The sequence below is a fragment of the Rutilus rutilus genome (genome assembly GCF_951802725.1).
Source record: "Rutilus rutilus genome assembly, chromosome: 1".
Taxonomy (NCBI): Eukaryota; Metazoa; Chordata; class Actinopteri; order Cypriniformes; family Leuciscidae; genus Rutilus; species Rutilus rutilus.
Window position 1 is genome coordinate 30,495,287 of NC_140209.1, and position 25,028 is coordinate 30,520,314.

At 40.2% G+C, this 25,028-nt stretch overlaps 1 protein-coding gene across 49 annotated transcripts in view; it reads right to left on the reverse strand.

Moving 5' to 3' along the window:
- Positions 1-25,028, reverse strand: part of nfixb (nuclear factor I/Xb) — a 166,236-nt gene that overhangs the window by 86,263 nt on the left and 54,945 nt on the right. For 27 of the 49 annotated variants that reach the window (XM_084403170.1, XM_084403169.1, XM_084403162.1 and 24 more), the window contains one exon: positions 11,322-11,853. In XM_084403170.1, coding sequence (XP_084259296.1) covers positions 11,322-11,853 — 532 coding nt within the window. The other 22 variants (XM_084403132.1, XM_084403131.1, XM_084403137.1 and 19 more) reach the window with 9 other exon arrangements.

Genomic DNA, 25,028 nt, shown 5'->3' on the forward strand with positions numbered 1-25,028 from the left:
CTGTAGATGAACTGTGAGCTTCGTCTGAGTCGTTATATAATGGAAAGCATCATTTTCAATAAAAAATACACTGATATTCAAAGAAATTAACATAACTGTAATTATTAGGCCTTACGGACGGACCGATAGAACGACTGGATAGAAGAACAGATGGTTGCCGTCCATCTGTCCATTATTCCATCCATTCATTCATCTTTCCATCCATCCATCCATCCATCCATCATTCCATTCGTCCATCCAGTCGTTCCTTCTGTCCATTATTCCATCCATTCATTCATCTTTCCATCCATCCATCCATCATTCCATGCGTCCATTCAACCATTGGTCCATCCATTGGATGGACGGACGGATGGAACGATGGATGGATGGATAGATGGATGGACGGATAGAACGATGGATGGACGGATAGAACGATGGATGGATGGAAGGATGGACGGATGGAACGATGGATGGATGGAAGGATGGATGGATGGAAGGATGGATGGATGGATGGATGGATGGACAGAAGGAACGACTGGATGGCCAAATGGATGGATGGAACGATGGATGGATGGATGGATGGACGGACGGATGGAACGATGGATGGATGGATGGAAGGATGGATGGATGGATGGACAGAAGGAACGACTGGATGGCCAAATGGATGGATGGATGGATGGATGGATGGAATGATGGATGGATGGATGGATGGATGGATGGATGGACGGACGGACGGATGGAACGATGGATGGATGGATGGAAGGATGGATGGATGGAAGGATGGACAGAAGGAACGACTGGATGGCCAAATGGATGGATGGATGGATGGAATGATGGATGGATGGATGGAATGATGGATGGACGGATGAATGGATGGAACGATGGATGGACGGACGGACTGAAAGATGGATGGATAAGTGGAACGGTGGATGGATGGATGGATGGATGGACGGACGGACAAGGAATGATGGATGGAGTCTATAGGCCTTATGAATAGACCAATAGATAGAACTATATAATGACAGATAGAACAATAGACAGGTAATGGACAGATGGACAGAAATACAGATACATCCAATTGAGGCAATTTTTTTAATCTGATTTGGGCTTCTTTTTTTTTTTTGCCTAATACGATCTGCAACCAGTCAAACTTGCTGGTTTTGCTAGGATGTGATGTAAACAAAATGATTTTTGGGAAAAAATAAGTAAAATCATAAAGTCAAGCTCTTAAATATGCCCTTGTTTCAAAAGGAAATGCATGAACAGAAAACTATTTTATATACAAAGCAGCACTCTTGGAATGCTCCTTCCTTGGTCAATTAAATTAGAGAAACGTAACTAATTGTTGTAAACTTATTTTCTTAGACTTTAAAAGCATACAAGTTCTTCTAAAATCAGAAATTAAGCCTGTATGTAGTGTCTGAAGTTGGGCAGCGGTGACAGATAAGCAGAAGGAGCTGTGGATTCAGATCCAGCCTGTCAGAAGCACTTGCACAACCACGATCAGAGCCGACCGGCCTGGACCGACAGCCAGGAAAGCCCCCGGTCTGAGGCCCGTCCTGGAGGTTCAGGGTCCCATCTGTGTTTGTGGAACACACAGACCCCCAGCATCAGGTGTGAAGAGGGGTTCAGCTGCTCTGGGACGTGTGTGTGTGGGATCTGTGATGGTTTTGCCCATATGTGATATCTGCAGATGTCGTTTGTTGTGGCCTAGTCTCGCACTCTGACGCACATGTGCACATACAGCATACAGACACACACACACACACACACACACAGGCACCAACACGTTTTCTTGTATCTCTGGTTCAAGGAGTCACAGGGGATGATGTCGAATGAAGAGAAAAACAGATGAGAGGAGGAAAACAGAATGATAAAATGAAAGGAAACGTGCTTGTAAGGGAACACGTGTAGCTGCTTCACAATCTCAGGAGGACACGCTTAGGAGAACAAGGAACATCACGCACAACAGTCAAAGTGATTTTTCATTGAAATTAAAATATTTTCATTCATCTATATGTGGGTCATGTTAAAAGAATTTTCAAGTACAAGCTCCCTAGAAAATAATTTAACAATCAAAAATTGCATTTAAAAATGCATGAACTAGAGACAAACAACTAACTGTATCCGATTAGCGTATATAAAGAAGTTCATCAACAAGATACGAAATAACTATAAATAAAACATACTGTTGATGAAAATATGGTACGATTTTAATGCACTAATAAGAAAAAATCTTGAAACAAAATGATTATCTCAAAAAAGCCAATCATAGTCAATAATGTGACTGAAGCACTTTGCTAGTGGGTTAATTAACCCAAATGCAACATGTTATTCATGAGATTAAATCACATACACGCAACATAACTTCCATCTGCACAAAATGACATCAATGCACAATTAAACGTACATCCTTGTCAAGTCATGTCTGAAACATGTCTTTTTACTGGATTTTTTTTTCTATTCTTTGCGGCCCAAAATGACTGAATTAACTAAAGCCCTGTGATATTTGCAGCATGTTAGTGTTGTTTTGCACTGAAAACCCACCAATAACCAGTAGGCATATTAGTGACAGTAAGAGTAGCTTACTTACAACTACCTGTAATTTCCTTTGTGCATAAATAAATACTGAAATCGATTGCGGTTCTGCTTTCCCACCTCAGGTTTTTTTCCAGAAAAAATGTAGGGAATAAGACTTAAGTGCAAGCTGCAGCAAATACGGCAGTGAATGGTTGAATCTGCATTCAACAGTCCTGCTAAAACAAAAACAATGGCAACTCCAGTAGGAACTCTGAAGTGACGTAAGCCTGCCGTCATTTAAGCGTGGCATTCAAAAATAAGGGATATAGGATGCCGTGATCATGGCTGTGTTTTTGTTGTGTGTCGTGGGTTTCGTGATAATGGCGATGGAATGTAGACGTATATTTTATGTGATTGAAAAAGCAAAAAGGACGAATTCTCCTACGACAACTCACAGTGCTACATATCATCAAGGCTGAGAAAAGAACAACACAGCAGGCAATGGAGGACAAAAACTTCCGGCTTTCAGTGTTTTCACTGGGGGGCGCTATTACACATCTTCTGAAAGAGTCCAGAATCTCGAAGAAAGAAAGAAAAAGCAGAAACAAGCGATATCATATGTAATCATATGTAAAATAACGCGATCATCAACATTAAACAGCATATAAATATACAAAACTGCCTAACGTTACTGAACGAAATGTCGACCCAGGACGAGCTACAGGACTGTGCCAGCATTAGGGGTGTTGATGGACTAGATCTTGATGAAAAAAACTTGTTTTTCTCAGCTTTTGCTCAAAAAACTTGAAACTTACCCACATTCAAATGTTGACATCACATCACTGGTAGTTCATATTGGGCTAGATTAGACCCTTCTCTGAAGTAAGAGATGATTTAGTCCTCCCAACAGGCTTTCCTATGGCTAAAATTCTCTGTTCCTGCGGTGAGAACACAGCGAAAAGCAGATGTTTACGCCAATAGTTATAGGAACTATGAAAATGTTCCTCCGGTGCGAAAGCTTGAGAGAAACCTCTTTTGGAAGCTTTATTTTTAAGAGTATATCATCAGATTTGAGCAGTTTTTTGTTTTCATTATTCTTATTTTTTTAGGGACTTTTTTAGTGTGCTTTTTTTAAAAGCACACGATCCACAGGGCAGCGTGAACATTCTGCCCAACATCTCATTTTGTGTTTCACGGAAGAAAGAAAATAATATGCGGCGATTTGGGTGAATAATTCCTTTAATGTACCTTATGATGTATTTAAAATCTCCTCCCGAGAGAGAGAGAGAGAGAGAGAGAGAGAGAGAGAGAGAGAGAGAGAGACAGAGAGAGAGAGTGAATGGGGCATTATCATCAGAGAAGGTAAGGTTCAGAGGTTCAGGACTGCACTGTAATTAAAGCGGCTCTATAAAATTAGACTAAATGAGAGCAAGAGACTACAATAAATCTGCTCTAATCACTGCACCTGCACTGGCCGTCCTCTGTGTGTGCGTGTGTGTGTGTGAGAGAGAGAGAGAGAGAGAGAGAGAGAGAGAGAGAGAGAGAGAGAGAGAGAGAGAGAGAGAGAGAGAGAGAGAGAGAGAGAGAGAGAGAGAGAGAGAGAGAGAGAGAGAGGAGAGAGAGAGAGAGAGAGAGAGAGAGAGAGAGAGAGGCAAAGACTGGAACGGCAAGAAGTATCAGGATAAACAGGGGTCTGTACAGGTTGTGGATGATGCAAGGGATTATGGGACAGAGGCATTCCCAATGGAAAAATACCACAACACAAACACAAAGTTTAGTACTTGGTGTTCTGAGTTACTTCAAATCACTTAACCTCTAAGTAACAGTACTAGTGATGCTTGACTCGGTAAACACCACTAACCAGCACTGGCTCTTTACTTGCATATATTTTAGCGCTCCCTCAGCAAAGTTAATTACATGCACAATGAATTCAAATTTGGAGGAAAATGATTTTATTAGTTACATGAATACCTCATAAATCCGACGGAATAAAGCTGCCTTTGTGTGTGTTGACAAAAGCCTCTGCATCAAAGCCCGGACTAATAGGTCATAACATGATAAGTGGAACAGGAAGAGAAATTCACAGCCGCTCTCTCTGTCTTTCGCTCTCTCTCTCTCTCTCTGCTCAGCTGTGGAGAGACGTGGCCGCTTAATTTATTTATTCCATTCCCATTAATTAGAACGTTTGCACTGACAAAACAGGCAAAAGGAGGCATTAGCACCTAGTTTACACTCCGCGCCCCTGAGCTGCCCTGATGCGTTTTTTTCTCTCTCGCTCGCGTGCACTCACACACTCACACACACACACACAGAGAAGCATGTGCTTTCACACAGATGAAAACCTGCTCACGCACTGACTCCAAGCAAACATCCATGCATTAGCATTCACTCTTCACATACAGAGCCACGCAGCCCTGAAGCATTGTGAGAAGTTTCTGAAACATTTACAAATTTGTTCAGTTGTGGATGTGTTACTACAATAAAAATGTGGTAACCTTAACCACCAGTCATAAAAACTGACTGACTAAAACTATTTGGAAATGTATATATATATACAATTTTTGAAAGTAGTATCTTATTCTCACCAAGGCTGCATTTATTTGATCAAAAATACAGTAAAAACTGTAATATTGTGAAATATTATAATATTACAATTTATAATAACTGCTTTCTATGTGAATCTATTGTAAAATGTAATATATTCCTGTCATGGCAAAGCAGAATTGTCAGCATCATTACTCCAGTCTTCAGTGTCACATGATGCTTCAGAAATCATTCTAATATGATGATTTGATGACCAAGAAACATTTCTGATTAGTATCAATGTTATAAAAAACTACCATTTAAAAGTTACATTTTTACTTGTATATAAAATGGTACTGAACCATGGTACTTTTTCAAATATACCAAGGTAATTTTCTGTTAGTATTCATCAGAAAATAACTATAAATAAATAAAGTTACTTTATTATTGGCACTATGTTGTGACAAATGCAAGTCTGTTGAAAAAAAACAACAACAACAACATGGTAGTACCACGGTACTTTTTGTTCATTTACTATGGTAAATGTTGGTAAGGAAAATGTACTGTTCACAATGCTACCACCATGTTCAAAAACACCATGGTAGTACCAAATTTATGTAAGAGTAAAAAGTACCATGATACACTTGGACAGAAGTTCTAAAAAAAAAAAAAAAAATACCATGGTACTTTTTTGTTAGTGTAACAATTTTTTTGTAACGGAATAAACTTATATGTAAAATATTTACTCTATCACCATGGTACCATGTAAAAAAAACATGGTAGTGCAATACAATTGTTGTTTTTGTTAGTACGTCATGGAAATCTTTGTATGGAGAAATACAAATCAGCAAGTCATAAATGTACTGTATTATAATGGTATGATGTTGTCATGCATTGGTAAAAGTGACAATATATATATACAAAAAACATGGTAAGGTACTTTTTTGTTAGTTTAACGTAATATTTAAGGTAAAAACAAACCAGAGGGACACATATTTACTATATCACCATGGCATGGTGGTTGTATTAGTATAAAATGGTAATTTTGTAAGGGGAAATACAAATCAGCAGGTATTACTATGGTAAAACACACACACACACACACTAAATTTCTCTAAGGGACAAAGCTGCGGCACTAAAAATTCGTATCATGGCATTATCATCTGATACCATCACTGTATAGTTCATATTTCTGCCACAGTACCATTCGTACATTTCTGCATATCAGCAGATTTACTGCATTACCATGCTGAATTTTTTCAGCACAGTTTGTGTGCGTCTACTGTTGCGGTGAAGAAACGGCCCCGTGGACACGACCAAACGGCGGTCCGGTTAGCGCGGCGCGGGCCTCATCCCTCGCTCTCTCTCTCTCTCTGTCCGTCTCGGCGGTGAACAAAAGGCGGATTCTGAGAGCGGCAGGAGGACCCCTGAGGAGAAGAAAGACCCTGCACTCCAGCGCTGTGCTGAATGAGGTCTTTTCACCAGAGTCCTGTGCTGTTTACTCTACTTCAATAATAGCCCTCATTTTCCAATCATTATTCGCTCAGTCTGACTGCCGCTATTAGCCTGTCCGCCGTGTCACTCATAGCACGCCGTACACACCCATATATAAACAACGCCAGTGCGCAAATACACGGCATTCCTATAAGGGCTTATGTCAAACTCTCTGACTCTCATCTGGTAAAACCCGCTTGTCAAAAGTGTCATGCACTCATGCCAGCTTCAGCCGGTTCCACTGACACACTTTAGAAGTTTAAACACACTTTAATTCGGCTGGCGACAGTTTGACCGTTCGGGGTGACGCGTGAAGGGTTATTTGGGTGTAAAAATACATGTACTTAAACACGATTAGCCGGATGATCTATCGAACCAGTCTTTTTTGTCACGTCTAACATCCCAGACAGACGCCCGGCAGCCAAAGTCAGAGCTGCCAAACTCTCCATTTTGATTTGGAACACGGCTATCGCAGCGTATGGGATCGTTCGCCGCGGCCAATTCCTGAATCATTAAAAAAAAAAGAAAAAGAGAAATGCTTCAAAAAAAGAGCCCTGAAATACACGCGAAAGAAAGCTGTATTTCTATACGGAATTGCGTGGAGGCTTGTTTTTCCCGTCGGCGTCGTGACGGAGGTGTTGAGATGGCGAGAGGGGAAAAGCAGAGGATAGGGCCTGAAAAAGTGGGTTAAATGGAAGGAGAGGCTGGGAAAGAGAGAGGGATGTTGGCAGAGCGTGTGGCGTGATTTGAAAAGCTGAGATCCGTGCGGCAGTGCCAAACACACACACCAGCCGAAGTTCCCTTCGCAGACCGGCTTTTGTTTCCATCTTGGCATTTTACACCGTCTTTATTCTCTGCCCGCTGTTCTATTCTCCGTTTTAACAAATGCTACAATGCAAATAGTTATATTAACAATAATTAATGGTCGATAAGGAGGAGGATTCATTTTGGTGTAGTTATTGTTGAAATTGTTTCTTTTAAACTGCCAGAGAATATTAAAATCTCTGGTTAACAGTGTTTTTTTGCTTGTATGTTTGTGTGTCCAGTATATGGTTTTAAACCTTTGCAAGATTTATTGGCCCGTTTCATCCAAACGAAAGGCCGTAAAGAAAAGCAGTGCGAGCCAAAGTCAATCCTTCTCCTCCTCCGACATTTCTCCCGTTTTCCATTTCAGCTGCGCCGTTTGTTCTCATCTATAGATCTCTTCTGAATTCTGCTGTTTTTGACTTTCTCTCCTGGTGATGAGATCACGAGTGTTAAAACAGAGGAAAAACAACTCGACTACAACACACACACACGTTGGGTTTTCATGTTTTATGTAGATTTTGTTTCTATTAGTCAATGATTTTTATACTGTAACCCTTCTGCATTTGTATGCTTTCAAAACAATATCATTTAGCATGATATATGATTATATGATTTGTAAGCTGTTTTCCTCATGTAAATAAATAAGTTGGTTTTACTATGCATGTGGGAACAAAATGTAGGGAACATAGGGAAAACCTGAACACACTACATTTCTCATGCTTTTTTTCCCATCCTATTTCCATCAAATTAATAAATAAATGTATATCATCTGATATGCTGTGTTTTCCACACGCATAATTGCTGAGTCAACTATTGTAAAGATCTTTAAAGAAATTATTAATTGTATATTTTACCTACACGCAAAAATAGAGCAAAGATAATTATATGATATGCAAAAAAAGTATTTAAAAAAATAACGTATTACAAATACACCAATAAAATACTCATTATACCCATACTCATGCCTTTTTCTTTATATTTTATTATAACGGATTTAAAAATGTATAAATTTGCTGAAAAAAATGGAAGATTTGAAAAACAAATCATTAGACTCATGAATACATTTATTAAAAAAAACATTAAAAATAGTATTAACAAATAAAAAATATTTAATGAACACTAATATTAAAAGTTTTTAAATGTTTAGAATAAAAAATTTATATTTGATATTATGAAAATTACAATAATGTTTTTTCCTGCCAGCACTAAAGTAAATATTTTAGCACTTTCTCCCTTTTCTAGTATCCAAACAAATGAGTTATAACATACAGATTAAAAATAAATAAATTCTGATGACAGCTAAAAAGTAGCAAAATCCAAATGGAATATTTTTCCAGCACCTGTAATTAAACAAACTCTCTCTCACAAACACAATAAACACAGGAAAACCAGCTTCCAGAATGTGACCCAACTAACTCAATCACATTGCTAAAAAAGACTTCAGTCCAAATGAAATCAAATGAAATGTAAAGGTGAGTAAAGTGTCATGTCAGTGGTCAGTGCGGGTGACTGGTTTACGGGCCTCAAAGCCTGGAGCAGCGGGAATCTGTTCCACAACACCTTCTTTACCAGCCAAGAAGAAACACAGCTGCCCAAAGGTCTGACGGCAACCAATCTTACCGAAGAGATGCCCAAACCGTCGCAAAAAAACGGATAAATGTACCTATTCATTTAAACAGTCAGCAGAGTCTTTATTTTTAAGCTCCCGCTAGAATCGCAACACCTCTCTGATATCTCTAACGCCTCTGAAAGCTGTGGAAACGATCCTGAATGGATGATTCGCTGTGAAACAAGCGATTTAACGCTTGACCGCACTTTAAGAGCCTATTGTCATGCGACTATATACATCCATTTCCTTTTCTGAAAGGAAAAGGCCAGCATTAGTTCCCCTCCTTTCAGCGTGTACGGCTCTCTCTCTCGTCTTTACAACCCAGATCTGTATAGCCGCCGTCTGACTCCAGAACTTGGCTTGTCTGAGCTGGACACAGCTCGATTAGAGATGAGAGCAGGCACATGTTTTTATCATGACTGCGCGATAATGGAAGCCGCATGACGTGGTGAGCTCCAGCGATGACTAACCCGAGAGAAAGCATCCATCATTCTGACAAACGTAAGAAAAACACAAACTTTTTTTTTCTTTTTTTTGGGGAGCGGCGCGAGACGGTCGATCTGAGATGCTCGTCAACAACTCCCATTAATCATCATCATTAATACAGCCGGCGCACGACCAGAAGACTGAGCGTAATTACGCCATCGTGCTCCTAGGTATTTAACCAGCGCGTTTCTGCAGTTTAACGTCATTAAAACGCTCCCGAAGGGCGATACGACACGCATCTCCTCAGTAAACCGCCAAACGGCCGCTTGTCCAGCACGTGCTGGTGAAACAGAACCTGAAGTGTAAATTATACACAAATCGTGCTTTATAACACCTGACCGACAGTGCGCAAACATCACAGTACGTGTTGTTGTTCGAATGCCGGGGCCGAAATGTAAACGCTGATTTTTAGAGACAGCAAAAGCAGAAGTGATCTAAACCAGGCCTGTTTTTTTGGCAGGCGCTCCCACAGCTTGCTCTAGCCGTTTGAAACTGCAGTCGAAAAATACACGCAAGTGTTTGCTTTGAGTGTAATCTTTAGAAAATACAGACTTCGTGAAACAGGGTCTGTCGGCGTTTAAGGAGAGTGAACAAACGGTGCAGTTATGTTGCATCAGTGTGGATGTGGCAAAGCGGATGTGGCCGGAACAATGAGCCATCGGGCCGTTTTAATAGCGTCCGGATTAAGACAGGAGATTGGGCCGGGTCAGCAGGAGATAATCTGAGTCCTGGCATTCCGTTAAACAGGAAAAGAACGGCATGGTGAACCGGCTAACTGACGCTCAGTTCCACGCGGTGCAAAAGGGAAACTCGGCATGGGCAACAAAATCTCTCTCGGCGCCCCTGCCAACAAACAGAATTATGGCTCTGTGTCACAACAAAGGAGAAAAACCATCGTCAAATGTTGCCTGTTCATATACTCTGAGTGCACAGATAATAGCTAAACATCTGAGCTGTCTGCAAATAGCTGCAGATATAATATTGTGCTGTTTGCGAGTGTCTATTTCAGTTTTTTTCCCAGCAACTGCCACCAATATGGTGACCAACATATAGTGCATCTGACAAATAAATACTTGCAAATGCAACAAAACCACAACCCTAATCAAATACATAACTACATAAATCCATTTAAATAGTAAATAATTTAATAATTTACATAAAAACTAAATGAACAAAATGCATTACATTAAACAATAATTGTGTTATTAGTCTTGGTCATTATATTATTGTTTATTATTATAAAAATATTGGCAAAGGCATTCCTGGAAAATATCCTAATTTTAACATTTTAAAAAAATCATGAAGTTTAATGAATATCACTTGATTGTTTCCAATTTTAATATCTAATTTTCACATTTCTTTCAATCCTGAGCAAAATATATAAAAATAAATGATTAAATGAATTAATAAAATGCATAAATTGAGACTGAATAAAATGTAAATTGAAAGTAAATGTGTCTATGAGAATGTGATCATTCTGATTATAGGTGTGTGTTTAAGGACAGCGGTGTAACTGACCTGTGTGTGTGTGTTTTGTGTGTGTAGCCTTCAAACCAGCTGGGAGAAGGCCAGCTGCCACTGCCACGATACACAATCTGACATTTAAATACACACACACACACTCAGACACATACTGCACAACTATCAGAGACATGGTTGCACTATGTTACAAGCTGCAACATACATGACCTGTAAACCAGTTCACACACAAAGTCAAGCAAAAAGTCATCACTTTCACAGTTTCACAGAAATGGTCAGAACGCCAAGCTAAAAACACAAAAGAAATAAACACAACAAAGGCTGTTATTTGCATACATTTGCATTGGAGTGTGTTTTTGGATCGCAGCCCGGAGCGGATCTGGACTGCGTTTCCTGAACCGGGTTACGCGGCGGCGGGACTCACCTGGCGAGTGGACAAAGTAGGCCAGATACAGGTCCAGCTCTTTGACGGACACCCCGATGTGGTGCGGCTGCACGCAGAGGCCGTGGTTTGAGCACTGCGGGGACTTGACCAGCCTCTCTCCATCCGTGCTCTCCAGCGGGCTCCCCTTGAACAGGATAACCATCACCAGGTCCAGGCGCCAGACCTTGTCCGCTTGCCGCAGGCAGTCGATGCGCCGGATCTTGCCCTTCTGGTCGGGGTTGGACAGCACGCAGCACGGCGGCTTCTTCCCCGTGATGGTGAGCACGAAGTCCTCGCGAAACTCCGGGCGGATGTCTTTGCGGAGCTTGGCGAGCAGACGGGACGCCCACTTCTGCTTGATCTCGGGCTTCTCGCCCAGGAGTTCGTCTTTGACGGCGCGCTCCTCGTCCTTCGTCATGCGTTTCTCGTGCTTCTTGAAGTACTTGCGCTTGCGGGCCTGGAGGTTGAACCAGGTGTAGGAGAACGCGCGGACGTGTGGCAGCAAAGCCTCGATGAAGGGATGAAATTCATCCTGGTGGACGACAAAAAGAAAAAGAGAGAGAGGAATTTCAGAGCTCAAGTAAATGAGAAGACATTTGAGAACTTTAAGAAATATATTTATTTTAGTCTTGCTTTTCCAGTAAAAATATTCAAACATCCTAAAAAAAGAAAATAGTTCAAATACTAGAGAATGCATCCTGAATTACTGTAGCTTTGAAGTTTTAAGCATAAAGCTCACAAATTTGAGAGTTCAAAATACATTTACGTAAAGTAAGCTTAATTCAGGATATTTTCTTATCCTAATCAATTTTGTTCCTCAAGAACATTTATCCCGTCTTTTACATTTTACATTCATCCCGATGTTTAGATATTTATACTTTAAAATAAGCGCAAAAATACAGATTGAGAAAATGATTTTTGCAGTGTAGAAATCGATTTAGTCCAATACAAGGATTAACTTTCAATTGGAAATTCTCCTCACAGAAGCATGCATCAAAATCCCCATAACCTCAGATACAATTACTCTAAATGAATAAAATACTTTAGTAAATTGCAAAGTAAAACATTGCAGAGCCAGTGCAGGAATTCCAGGGCTCTGTGATTCACAGAAAGCAGCTTCTTTAGCTCAAGACAGGCCAAGAAAAGCTTGGCTATCCCCACGGCAACGGAAGACTCATTCAGCTCTCCAATAATACCTTCACCACACAACGCTCAGTGACAAAGCCTAAACCGCGCCACGGTGCCCCAGTGCCAGGCCCGCCGTGCCCCAGACCCTCTCCGCCAACTCTCGCCACAACAAGACCGCGGTTAAACTGCGTCCCTTCAAGACCTGCCATCAAAAGCTCTCTGCGGGCTGCTGTGCTGCAGAAATCCAGGCATGTTCACATTTCCACAATCGAGATAGCACCATGAAAAGCACACTGCAGACAGGAGCAGAAAGAGAGAGAAAGGCTGGTAGTTACCATTTTGCACTCTCATCATAAATTTGGCACGCCGTTCAGGATAGAAAAAAAAAATTCCACCCGCACCAGTTCTTTGCCACTCACGCCGAAACAACAACTGCTGGCTTGGCAACGATGAAGAATTGGCGACAAAAAAAAAAAAAAAAAACTTGGGGGGAAAAAAGGAAAGAAGACTGGAGATGCTCCAATTGCCGGCGGAAAGAAGTTAATTTTCAAGATCAGGAAATTTTGCTTTGCTTTTGCCGCAAACGGTTCCAGGTAAAACTACAAGATAAAAAAAAAAAAAGAAAAAAGAAAAAGAAAAGATTTGGAAAAAAATTAAGGTGTGTGTGCACCAAAAAAAAAAAAAAAAAAAAATAGACCTAGAAAGGTAGCAGCGCTCAAAATAAATGCTTTTGCTTTCCAAATTATATTTAAAAAAAAAAATCTAAACAATGCCGGGAAAAAAAAAATCCCTGGCAAAGAGCAATGAGTGTTTTCTTAGATCTTTGGATCCGGCAGAAAACTCAGAGAGCGCGGCACACACACACACACACAACGCAGGCACACACGCGCACATGCATGCACGAAGGGGGGTGGGGGGAGTTAGCTGGCTAATGCAAAGAACAGAATACAGGCAGGAAAAAAAAGAGAACCGAATCAATGTTGGACGAGCTCGCAGGACCGCTGGCAAACCCAAGTGCTGCTGCTTTTTTTACTCCTTTTCTCTCCAACTCTCTCTCTCTCTCTCTCTCTCTCTCTCCCTCGATCGCTCTCTCTTCCTCTCCGCGTTCTTTCCTTAACCATTGCCTGAGTCTTTGCCAACACGAGTATAGGGCCCACCTATTTGGCAACAAGATGCCTGTAGCTCAGCCAATACGTTAGCTTGAAGAGCTGAAAGGGAGGGGAAAGAGAGGAGGAGGGGGGTTGGTGGCAGAACGAGAGAGAGAGAGAGGGAGAAAGCGAGTGAGAGAGCAAGAGCACCCAGTCCAGTCCGATGGTGCACAATTTGCCAGTTTGACAAGTTCCGATCCACCACAGAGGCAAAGTTCAGCATCCCATCAAGCTTGTCATGGCAACTGTGTTGTTAAGTCTGGGTTGCGTTGACCGACGCTGTGGCTCCACCAGACCCTCCCCTCCACCTCCCCTCTCCCCGGCTTGCGTAATGCCACCTTGGCACGGGCTGATGGGAGAAAGCGCTCCGAAAACTCCCAGCAGACCCTGCAGCCGGCAGCTGCTTGTGGATTTAGCGGCCGAGACAAAGACGAAAGCGACCGCGCACCCCGCGCTCCCCATGTGCATCTCTAATTTAAAACAAACATATGCTGTGTTTGTCTGCGAAAACACCCAACACAAAGGAGCGCAATGAAGCATATCTGACTTAGTTGCTCAAAAAACTTTGCAAAAGTTGTTCGGAGTGACGTTGAATAAATATTGAGTTTGCTGAAAAAACCCAAAACGATTGTACCAGAAGTTGTGTCAGCTCTGAAATCTCCCGTCAGCCATCTTCGTGAAGGTTTTAATGAGCATGACGACAGATTCTATAAGATCCCTCCAAAGGGAAAAACGAGAACTTGTTTTGGTCGCATCCGTGAGGTTTTCCCGCATACAATTCAAAGTTAATATGCATCAGAAATCTGCCAGTGAATGATCTAAAACGCTTTCCGACTGATTGATTTAACTGTGTGCGCAAATACTGTGTGTTTTTTTTTTTTCCCCCCCTGCACATGTAATCGTAAACTTCTATCTGAGTTTTGGGAATACTGTCATCATGCAATCAAAAAGAATCTAAAACAACAGCTGCTTACAGCATAAAGCCGGAGATATTCAGATCTGAAACCTGAACGAGTCATAGACGGAGCTGCTGATCAATTCTTGTTGATGTTCTACAAACAAACAAAACCCCCCAAAAAATCACTGAATGACTGCTTGGATGCTGTTCTTCCCACGAAAAAAAAAAAAAAAACAAGACAAGGAAATTGATTTGAAATGCTGGATTAGCACACATATGCAAATATCTCTTAAATGAGAGACCAAGGGAGCCTCATTGGACGGATGTATGGTGATAACGCTCTCCCGTCGCAGTAAAACTCTTCATTAGTGTTTCCTCTTTCAAATCTGAGCCTACGTGTCAAAACCAACACCTGCTTGAGGTCTCTAATAAGATGCTAATTGAAGCACACAACCAGAGGAGAGCAGAATTTGTTTATGAATGCATTTGATTCAATAAAAGCAGCACCTTTATTTCAAACAATCCCTTCTCTGTTTGAAACACAGCCCTTAATGGCTTCCTACCAGTGCGGGTATGAGATAATTAGGTCCTGATCAACATGTGCATTTGAAAGTTCACTTGCCTAAAGCACAATCACTTATTCTGTAGGATAGCAGCGTCCGAGAATAGGCGTTTTACAAATCAAAAACATGCAATTACTTTTTGAATAATACTTTATTTAATTACATTTTAATTTGTAAATATATATATATGTATTGTTAAAAAATAAGTTATTTAAAATATTAAACTGTTAGGCCTATAGACTATTAAATAACAACTATTAAGTATAACAGTATAACAAACATCTAGGGGTAGACTGAGTACAGTAGTGACACTTTTTGCTTTTTATATCACTGAGCAAAGTGATTTTTCACATGATATGTCCTTTGCTTGTGTACTAAAATATCACAAATCAATAATATCCATAAGTAGTTCATATTTTCCACATTTAGCTCTAAACTTAAGGTGCAACCCACGCCAGTATGTTATTCCTGCCAAAAACATCAAGAAAAAATAATAATAATCAAGGTCTTCATGGACACTCAAACATATCTATTATTGTCTTAAAATTTGCGAAGCGCCATGTAGCCTAAGTGTTGAAAACAAAAACGTTCAAATATTCAGTTAATAGGCCAAGACAGTTAACGATATTATAGGCTATTCGTTGCTTGTCAACCATAAACAGCTGACACAGTTATTAGGCTAATGAACTAGACTATTACTTGGCCTTAGATTTAGCCAACTAAACATTTGTGCAGTTTATTTTTGCTACAGTGCTGTAAATATAGATGGAAGATTCATAAACCGCTTTAGGCTAACTATTTTACTTCTGGGCCTGTCATCACTTTCAATGAGATTTTCGAACATATAAAAAGATTTATCAAAAATGTAACTAGCAAGCCAACTGAAAGGTTAAATATTTGAAGGGTTTAAATGTTTGAAGGGTTCAGTTTATTTTTTTATATTCACGGCAAAACATCATTTCCAACCCTGTGTCTGTCCTGTCACCAAATAAATGGCTTGGTTTCTTACCTAAGATCCCACAACAAGGCCTGTTGCTCATCAAAGAGGTCAGGAAAATCCTGAAATACCGTTCACAGTTAGAAAATCAGCGTTTAACGTTTACTTGTTTCTTAACGTTTGCCAAGTAACGTCAGCGGCGCGTGATACGTGCGCATCACGTCCGCCATTTTGACCAAAAATTATCAGGAGCCCAAGATTTCTGCCAGCTCAATTAAAAATAATAGCTGTTATTTTTCCCTTTCGCCTGTTTCTTACAATATTAATGCTTAAAAGAGAGAAGACATCATCTCTCAAGTGTGTGCCAGGCAGCAGTCGGATGGAAATGAACGAGCTGGAAAGAGTGTTTGGAGTCGCGCGCCAGAGAATCATTTGTGTTAGTTTGTCACTGACGGTAAAATCAATTAATAATAACAAAAACACACACAAGCACCTTCCAATCAATGCAGGGGGAAAAAAACTGTTTGGCCAAAGAAAATGACTTGATCATCCAAGCACGCACAATTTGGAATAATGTAGGCTGGGATATAACTACAAAAATGGCACAAATTATTGGCATATAGGCTTAAAGCAAATACATTTTCCTGGCATAAAATGTTCAAAATTCATAATCAAGTAACACACTTAGCCTAAAACGACAAGCTGCGATATAGGAGAAACAAAGCAGTGATGGAAAGACTTTTTTTGTAAGGCCTATATCAAACTGATCTTAGCCCAGTCAAAAACTTTACCCACTCACATGATTAATCTTGTTATTAACTAAATTGTGTTTAGACATTTGAGCTATAGATAAAAATAGAGGACTTTAGCCTAGCCTACATTTAAACTGAGAACTTGCTGCGTCAAGTTGGCAAAGTTGCACTATAAAGGAAATGTGATCATTAGTTTTACTGAGCTGGCGCAACAATAAAGGGGGGCTAAAAAACAAGGAAAAAAAAATAATAATAAACACTGGAAGCCTAAAATAAAAACACTCATTTTCAAGAATCCACAAAAGTTTCTCAGATATTTTTGACTGGCGATTCAATCAAACACGAGAACGCGCGCGGCCGCCTATGGTAGTTGAATATTGATGATTTTCCCTTGTGAATCTTTTTGGATGCTTTGTGTTAAAGCACCTTAAATTATTATATTCGGTTACTGAATAGAACGATGTCGAATCCAGGCGCATTTTATCGGGTTATTTAGAGGGGGGGAAGAGAACATAGCCTAATATTGAACGGGCTCCAGCACGAAAGACGAATTCAATTACAGTCCAGCGCTTTAAAAATAACCCCTGACAACTGCAGCGATTAGTCTAGCTTAAACAAGATATCATTATATTGATAAGAAACAGATTTAATCGAAATGTTAGATAGCAATATCGCGTAATATCAGATAAAACAATAAGATCATTTTCTGAGATAGCCAAAACCAGAGGAATGAAACTCACCGACTGTGATTTACTGAAACAGAAAACGAAATAAAAACACAGCCGTTAAAATTCATTTACCTCGCTTTTCAGTGCCAGCAATGCAGCAGTGATATTTATGGCAAAGGCTTTTTAAAATATTGGATATTAAAATCATGGTATTGTTTGATCATGAATAAATATAATTTTTAGAGACAGCTAGTGAAAAAAATTATGTTATGGTGAAAAGTTAGATTTAACTTCACTTTCTAAGAAATATCAGAACCACCAATGCCTTTAAATACTTGGAAATGACCATGTCTTCTCCTATGAAATATATTTACTCTAAAAAAGCTAATAGGCCTGATAATAATAATTCTTCTTCTTCCTCCTCTTACTATTATTATTATTATTAAACACCCAAGCTAAATGAGTAAAATTAGCCTAGAACCTGAAAGATCATACATCACAAATTAAAATGTTTTAGTCAAATGCAAAAGAAAAACATGAATTTAAATATTTGGAGAAGGTGGTAGATTCAGTCTATAATTAATTAAAGTGATTGCTACATTTACATCTATAAAAGGTTTTGAAGCACATATTCATTAATTGAAAATATTTAATTCTGAAGATGAATGAATAAGTATGCATGTTCTACAATATATTTGATATTGTTTCTGGGTCATATAGTGTCTTTTTATCTGCAGGTATAATTCTGGTGTGTGGACCACTGGGGAAAGCAGGCAGGTTTAATGAGAGAGATTTTGGGTTTCGTTGGTTTTGCCCGCTGCGCGTCCGTGACCCTCCCTGCGGGTGTGACCCACCGTGACCCTGAAACTGCATAATGAAGACAGACGTGATTGCCGATTCTGCCCCTTACAGGCCAAAGACACTCTGACAATAAAGAGACAAAGAGGCTGTTGGAATCATTTTTAAAAGAGGAAGGAGGCCGGCCTCGAATGAGACAGTGAGAGACGGAGTAAAAATGTGATAAATACCAACATGACAGACGTTGAGGGAGGTGGAGAATCATGTGCTAACACGCGCTATCGGGAGGACATGCCAGCGTGGACAAAACCATGGCGGTAAAGAGACAGCTGACCCACACACACACACACACACACACACACGGCCATCTATTGTGTCTGACACTGGACACACTCTCATGTATAACCTCTCACCTTAGAGACATGGGCCGTGTGTGAAGGTGTGTAAGCGTGAGGTTAGAGCAGGTGTGTATGTTGGCACAGGTAAAGCACAGCATGTGCCTCCTCTCGCTCCAGGTCTGAGTTCTGAAAGACAGTCTGAGATGAGTCAGACGCAGTAAAAACTGAGCGCTTGCAGCGACGAGTGACATCAACGGTGATCAACGCAATCAGAGACACACACCTGCAGTTTATGTGCAATTCCAAACAACAGCAGTTTTATAACAGTGGCTCTGACACATGGGAGCAAGAATTGGTTTTGCATGTTGTTAACAGTCTAAAATCAGGGGGAAAAGTGAATTTTATCCTTTAAAGTAATATTTTTTGGATACATTAAAATAAATATTGGATAAATAAGATTTTAACTGAAAGATTTTTCATAAATACCAGAGCAGGTTGTCACATTTAAGTCATTGTACATGGTTTATAGGATATCATTTTATAAACTAAAATCATTAAATACAATTTATTTTAGCTGTTTTATTGCCATTTCATTAATAATTTTGCTTTATGATTGTTTTAATATGAAATTTAGGGCTTTATATATAGGCCTTAAAATGACTATTAATTGGCAGATTCTCATTATATCAAATTGCCCCATATGGTCAAAGTACTCAAAAATTGGTGCAATTTTGTTTTAAAAGAAATTATTCATCAAAGATATTAAATAAATCCAAACTGACAGTTTATAATGTTGCAAAATATTTCTATTTCAAATAAATGCTGTTCTTTTGAACTTTCTATTCATCAAAGAATCCTGAAAAAACAACAACAAAAAAACATATGATTTCCATAAAAATATAAAGCAGCATAACTAATACTAATAATATGAAATGTTTATTGAGTATCAAATCATCATATTAGAATGAGTTCTGAAGGGTCATGTGACACTGAAGACTGGAGTAATGATGCTGAAAATTCAGCTTTGATCACAGAAATAAATTACATTTTAAAATACATTCACATAGAAAACAGTTATTATAAATTGTGATAATATTACAGTTTTTACTGTATTTTTTTATCAAATAAATTCAGCCTTTGCAACCCCCACACTTTTGAACAGTATGTGTCTACAGATTTTTGAAATTCAAAAATAAACCTATACTCTGAGAAATATGTGTGAACAAAGTGTGACAACTAGCCCCAGTGACCCTGTGTATCCCATATACCCCCACACGACCGTCATTTAGCATCTTCTCAGTGCAACAATCACTTTAACAAAATGTCCTCACCATCAGTTAAACAGTTTCTCAGATCTGTTTACACATACAAAGAGAACTAAAACACACACTCCTTTCTCTTTTCTTTATAAGCAACCCCATTTGCTATAATAGCATGAATGCAAATTTCCTTTTTTAATTAACAAGTACTAGCGTACCACCATAAACTGTTTGGGTGTGAGGACGCACCCCGGCCCGTACAGATCGTGGCTAGCTAGTGATGCATGACGATAGCTGAAGCTGTTCGGTGGTGTTTGCAATTACCCCAGTTTACAAACCAGTACATTACTACGTGTGAAAAATCTGCAAGCAATTTGTGGCAGTGGAGAGAGAGAGCACATGTATCCCAGAGGGCCCTGAGAGACTGGAGCGCAAGAGCTGCACGGCACTCTGGGAAGAACTGCACTTTAGGGTTAAGGCCTGCGAAATATCAAGCCCAAATTCATCAGCTCATTTGTCAACACATTCCCTGGGACTAATAGGAGGAAATGGTTAAGGTGTGCTGCGCTACACGGTGGATTAACACCGGTGCCGTTGAAACTCGACTAGATACAAGTGCATTTTAGGGAAAGGAGAAAAGGAGATGACAGATTAAATCTACAGAATGAGTTCCTTCGAACATACTGTGGTGAAACTGTGATGTCATACATGCACATGTTTTTTCTTTTCCGCTTGGCTAACAGGAGACACGTAATTGCACTAAACAATGATGGCTCGCTGATGAAAATCATTACTGCATGATTCCTTGAGTAGGTGTTGTTGCAAAGGATGTAGTTTAGCAAAAACAAACAAAAAAAAGCCAGAGGCAAGAGATTCCAAAAGGAACAAGGGATGAAGGATTGTACGCGCAGGCTGGCAATGATGTTCCTGTATAGCTCAAATGGCAGAGACTAGCGCTAGTAACGCCAAGGTCAAAGGTTCAATTCCCAGGGAATTGTAAGATGCTTTGGGGGGGGAAAGTGTCGGATGGATGGATGGATGGATGGATGGATGGATGGATGGATGGATGGATGGATGGATGGATGGATGGATGGATGGATGGATGGATGGATGGATGGATGGATGGATGGATGGATGGATGGATGGATGGATGGATGGATGGATGGATGGATGGATGGATGGAACGACTGGATGGAACGACTGGATGGAACGACTGGATGGAACGACTGGATGGATGAATGGAACAACTGGATGGATGGATGAATGGAAGGATGGATAGATAGATGGATGGATGGAACTACTGGATGGATAAAGGATAAATGGATGGATGGAACGACTGGATGGATGGACGGATGGAAGGGATGGAACGACTGGATGGATAGATGGGCAGATGGAACGACTGGATGGATAGATGGAACGACTAGATGGATGGATGGAGCGACTGGATAGATAGATAGATAGATAGATAGATAGATAGACTGACTTACAATTATAACAAAACACTTAAAGTCACCATGGAATCAAATTAAAAATGACAAATCTTATTTTTCTGGAATATTGCAGTATAAATAATTTATCCGTGCACATCATTAATTTTTGTTAAATTAATGTGTCCTTATGATCTTTAATCAAAATAACTTCCCCTCCCTCCTGCAGCTCTTCTCTTCTCTGATGATGTGTTTACTGGTGTGAGGGCGGGGCAACCTGTCACTCACATGAGATCCACCAATAGCAAACCACAACCATCCAATCAATTCCACATAAACAAAATCAAGTCCCACCCTACTTTTTTTTTTTCTAATTTGAGAAGCCATTTCACTCGGATAAAATCAGAAGAAAGGACTATTGCATCTGTTACATGCTGACTTTAAAATATAAAAGATTCTAATGTATCAATATTACTATTAACTTAAAAAAAACACGCTAATTATGAATGTGAAAATACTATACTAAACTACTGCTACAATGAATGAAGGATAATACAATTCTTTTTTGTGTTTTTTTTTAAATCTCTGGTGGCCAAGATCTTTTGATCGTCCAATTGCATTGTAAGGGCATTATCAGAAATCTTGAGCCTACTTAACTTGTGTCCGATTTCGACATACCACAGTTATCTGTACGCCCCGATGCACACCACCGCCACTGCACTGATTTCATGTGCGTTGAGAATCAAACTGAGGCTTAGCACTGCTTACAGAGCATGACGGAGAACACAGGAAACCTTTGGAAACATCATTAGTCCTGCATATCTTTGCTTTTGATAACCAGGCCCAGACGACTCCTTTTGCAGTGGATTTAAAGGGACAGTGCACTTAAAAATGAAAATTCTGGCTTCTTGCCAAATCACATGATCTCGAGTAGGTACATATTTTAAACAAGTACGTACTTTGCAACTGCTAAAAAGTATGTTATATAGTATGAGTGTGTGTAGTATGTTGTCATTATCATGTGACCTACGGCGCCAGTTGTTGATTCACTGCCATTCATAAATCCATAATATGCACACTAATATGAGTATTGTGAATTTGTGCATACTACTCTTGTCACACATTGTTTTTCACCTACTATATGGCAGAGAAATATCCAATTTTGGATTTCTTTCTTCTGTGGAACATAAAAGATATTTTGAGTAATGTCTCAGTATTTATTTTTTTGTCCATACATTGAAAAGTCAATGGGCGTCGATGTTGTTAGTTCTCATGAAAATATATTTAAGACAAAAGACATTAAATAAACTCTCAACAGTTTAAAGTGCAATCAAATTATTGTGCAAAGCCAATATTTTTCACAAACGAACATGCAAAGATTGTGGAATATGAATGAACCCATGATTGACTGACAGACTTTTAATGTAAAGAGTCAAAGAGATAGCCTGACTACGTCAGACTTCGTACTTCCGCTCAATTTCAGTTCGCTTCTGTACTCAGTCTGAGATAGCGACCGTTTTCCCCGTTTTCCTCCGGCCTCAAAACAGCCGGCCAATCAACGAACAGAGGGCGGGCTGAGAGCCGTGACGTAGACGCTGATTGTACCGTGGATGCGTAGATTTACTTCACATAATCTGCAAAAGTCGTTCACAGCCATGTTCACTCCGGTATTTCGCTCTATGGTTTTGTTTTCGCATCATACATGTGTTTACAGTGGAAGTTAGATGCGGCTGAGCATGCGCATAACACACGCCATAACCAAACGTTATGTGATTGGCTTACGGGTAACCAATGATTTTAAACTTCAGACAAGCGCCCCGCCCCCGCGAGAAAGAAAACGCCTTTCAATTATGCCCTTCGCTTCCAGACTCTGTCTGCGAAGCAAAGTGAAGTAGCAGAGTTTGGTATTACCAGGCTATCAAAGAGATGCACTATCTTTCAAATGTTTGGGGTCAGTAAGATAACGGTAACGTCCGTACGCGAGTCTAGTTCCGGCGGAAGAGTGACCTCTGACCCGATGCATGACGTATTGATGAACGCGGAAGCGCAGAGGATAGAGCAAATTTTTTAAGAGAATTTTAAGAGAGAAATGTGGGAGGAGCTTCAGTTTGTTGTTTGAACCGCTAGAGGCGTTACTCTCACCTAAGCTTACGCTACTCCTACATCCTACGTCATGTGTCGGGTCAGAGGTCACTCGTCATGCGTCAGGTCAGAGGTCACTCTTCCGCTGGAACTAGACTCACGTACGGCTGTTACCGTAAACCAGTTATTATAGTTTATAAAGTAATAAATATGGATATTTTTCATCCAAAAACGCATCACTTCACTTCAGAAGGCCTTTATTAACCCACTAGAGCCATATGGATTACTTTTATAATGGATGGATGCACTTTTTGGGGCTTTATTTGGGGGGATTTTGAATCTCACCCCCCATTCACTCCCATTATAAAGCTTGGAAGAGCCAGGATATTTTTTTTAATACAACTCCGACTGTGTTTGGCTGAAACAAAGAAGTCATATACACCTAGGATGGCTTGAGGGTGAGTAAATTATGGGATTTTTTGGGTGAACAAACCCTTTAAATAGCACAAAAAAAAGTATTAAAAAAAGAAAACGGCGAGCAGCACATGAAATGCCTGCAGCGTAACTGTGCTGACCGTCACCTTGAAGGCCGGATCTGTGAGTCAAGCCGAAGGCACGGGTCTCTGCCTTGATTAAAACCCTCTGATTGGTTGGCAGAGAGATGTTGCATGCAAATGGATTAGTCGCCATGCCAAAGCTGTGCCCATGAAGAACCTAGAATGAAGGAGATTACCCAGAGACCCATTTTTAATAGCTTTAGCATCACGTATTAGGCTGAATACGTCGATAAATTGATTGCGGTGGTCGTAGCGAAATGAATTTAAATGAGAGAAGGGGGCGAAAACTTAAAGCACACCCTGACACAGTTTAGAAGCACGATGTGGGACTCTGAAACAGGAACAGATGCCCCTGCAAACACACACACACGCAAATTCACACAGGCACTACAGTTGCCGAGTGTTGAACGCTTCGCAATCAAAGAAATAAAGGGGCAATCTAGCACACAAACAAGAGATTCCCCATCGCCTCTGCCAACAAACCGGGCCCTCCTCTCGCAGAACAAGGGATGCACTATTGACTAAATCCCCCTCCCCTCCTCGCTCTTTCTCTCTCTACTATTTTTCTCTCTTCAGTCGCCCCTCTGCCAGTCTGCGAGGCGTGTTGCCAACCCTTTCCACTGCCGGGCACTTTGCCCTGCCCTTTATGCAAATGCTTTACTGCCATCCCCAAATCACAACCCCTACTGTCTCCTTTCTGCTGGGTCTGTGGCACTCTGTCTGTCATTTTAAGCAGCCTTGTGTTGTCTCTGTTTAACACCTTCTTTATCTGCGCACGATGCCGCACCTTCCTGTCCCTTTAAAAATGCACTAATTATGAAGAGAACAAACCAAGCTGAAATCTGTTTTTGTGTTTTAAATATCAAGCACACTTTCTGTGCCACAAACGCCTCCAAATGAATATGAAAAAGTAATAACTTTCAAACAGTCTCCTGAACACTGCCCTCTCTGCCATTGGTCAGATAAACAGATAGTCCCGCCCCCAAACACACACCACTGGTTAAGTCAATGTAGCTGTGTAAGGCTGGTTAAGATGCACAATTCTTTGGGGGGAATTAAGTTACAGCAGAGTTCATTTAGTATTATTGAGAACTGTCAAATCGATTAATCACAATTAATCACATCTAACATAAAAGTGTGTGTGTGTGTGTG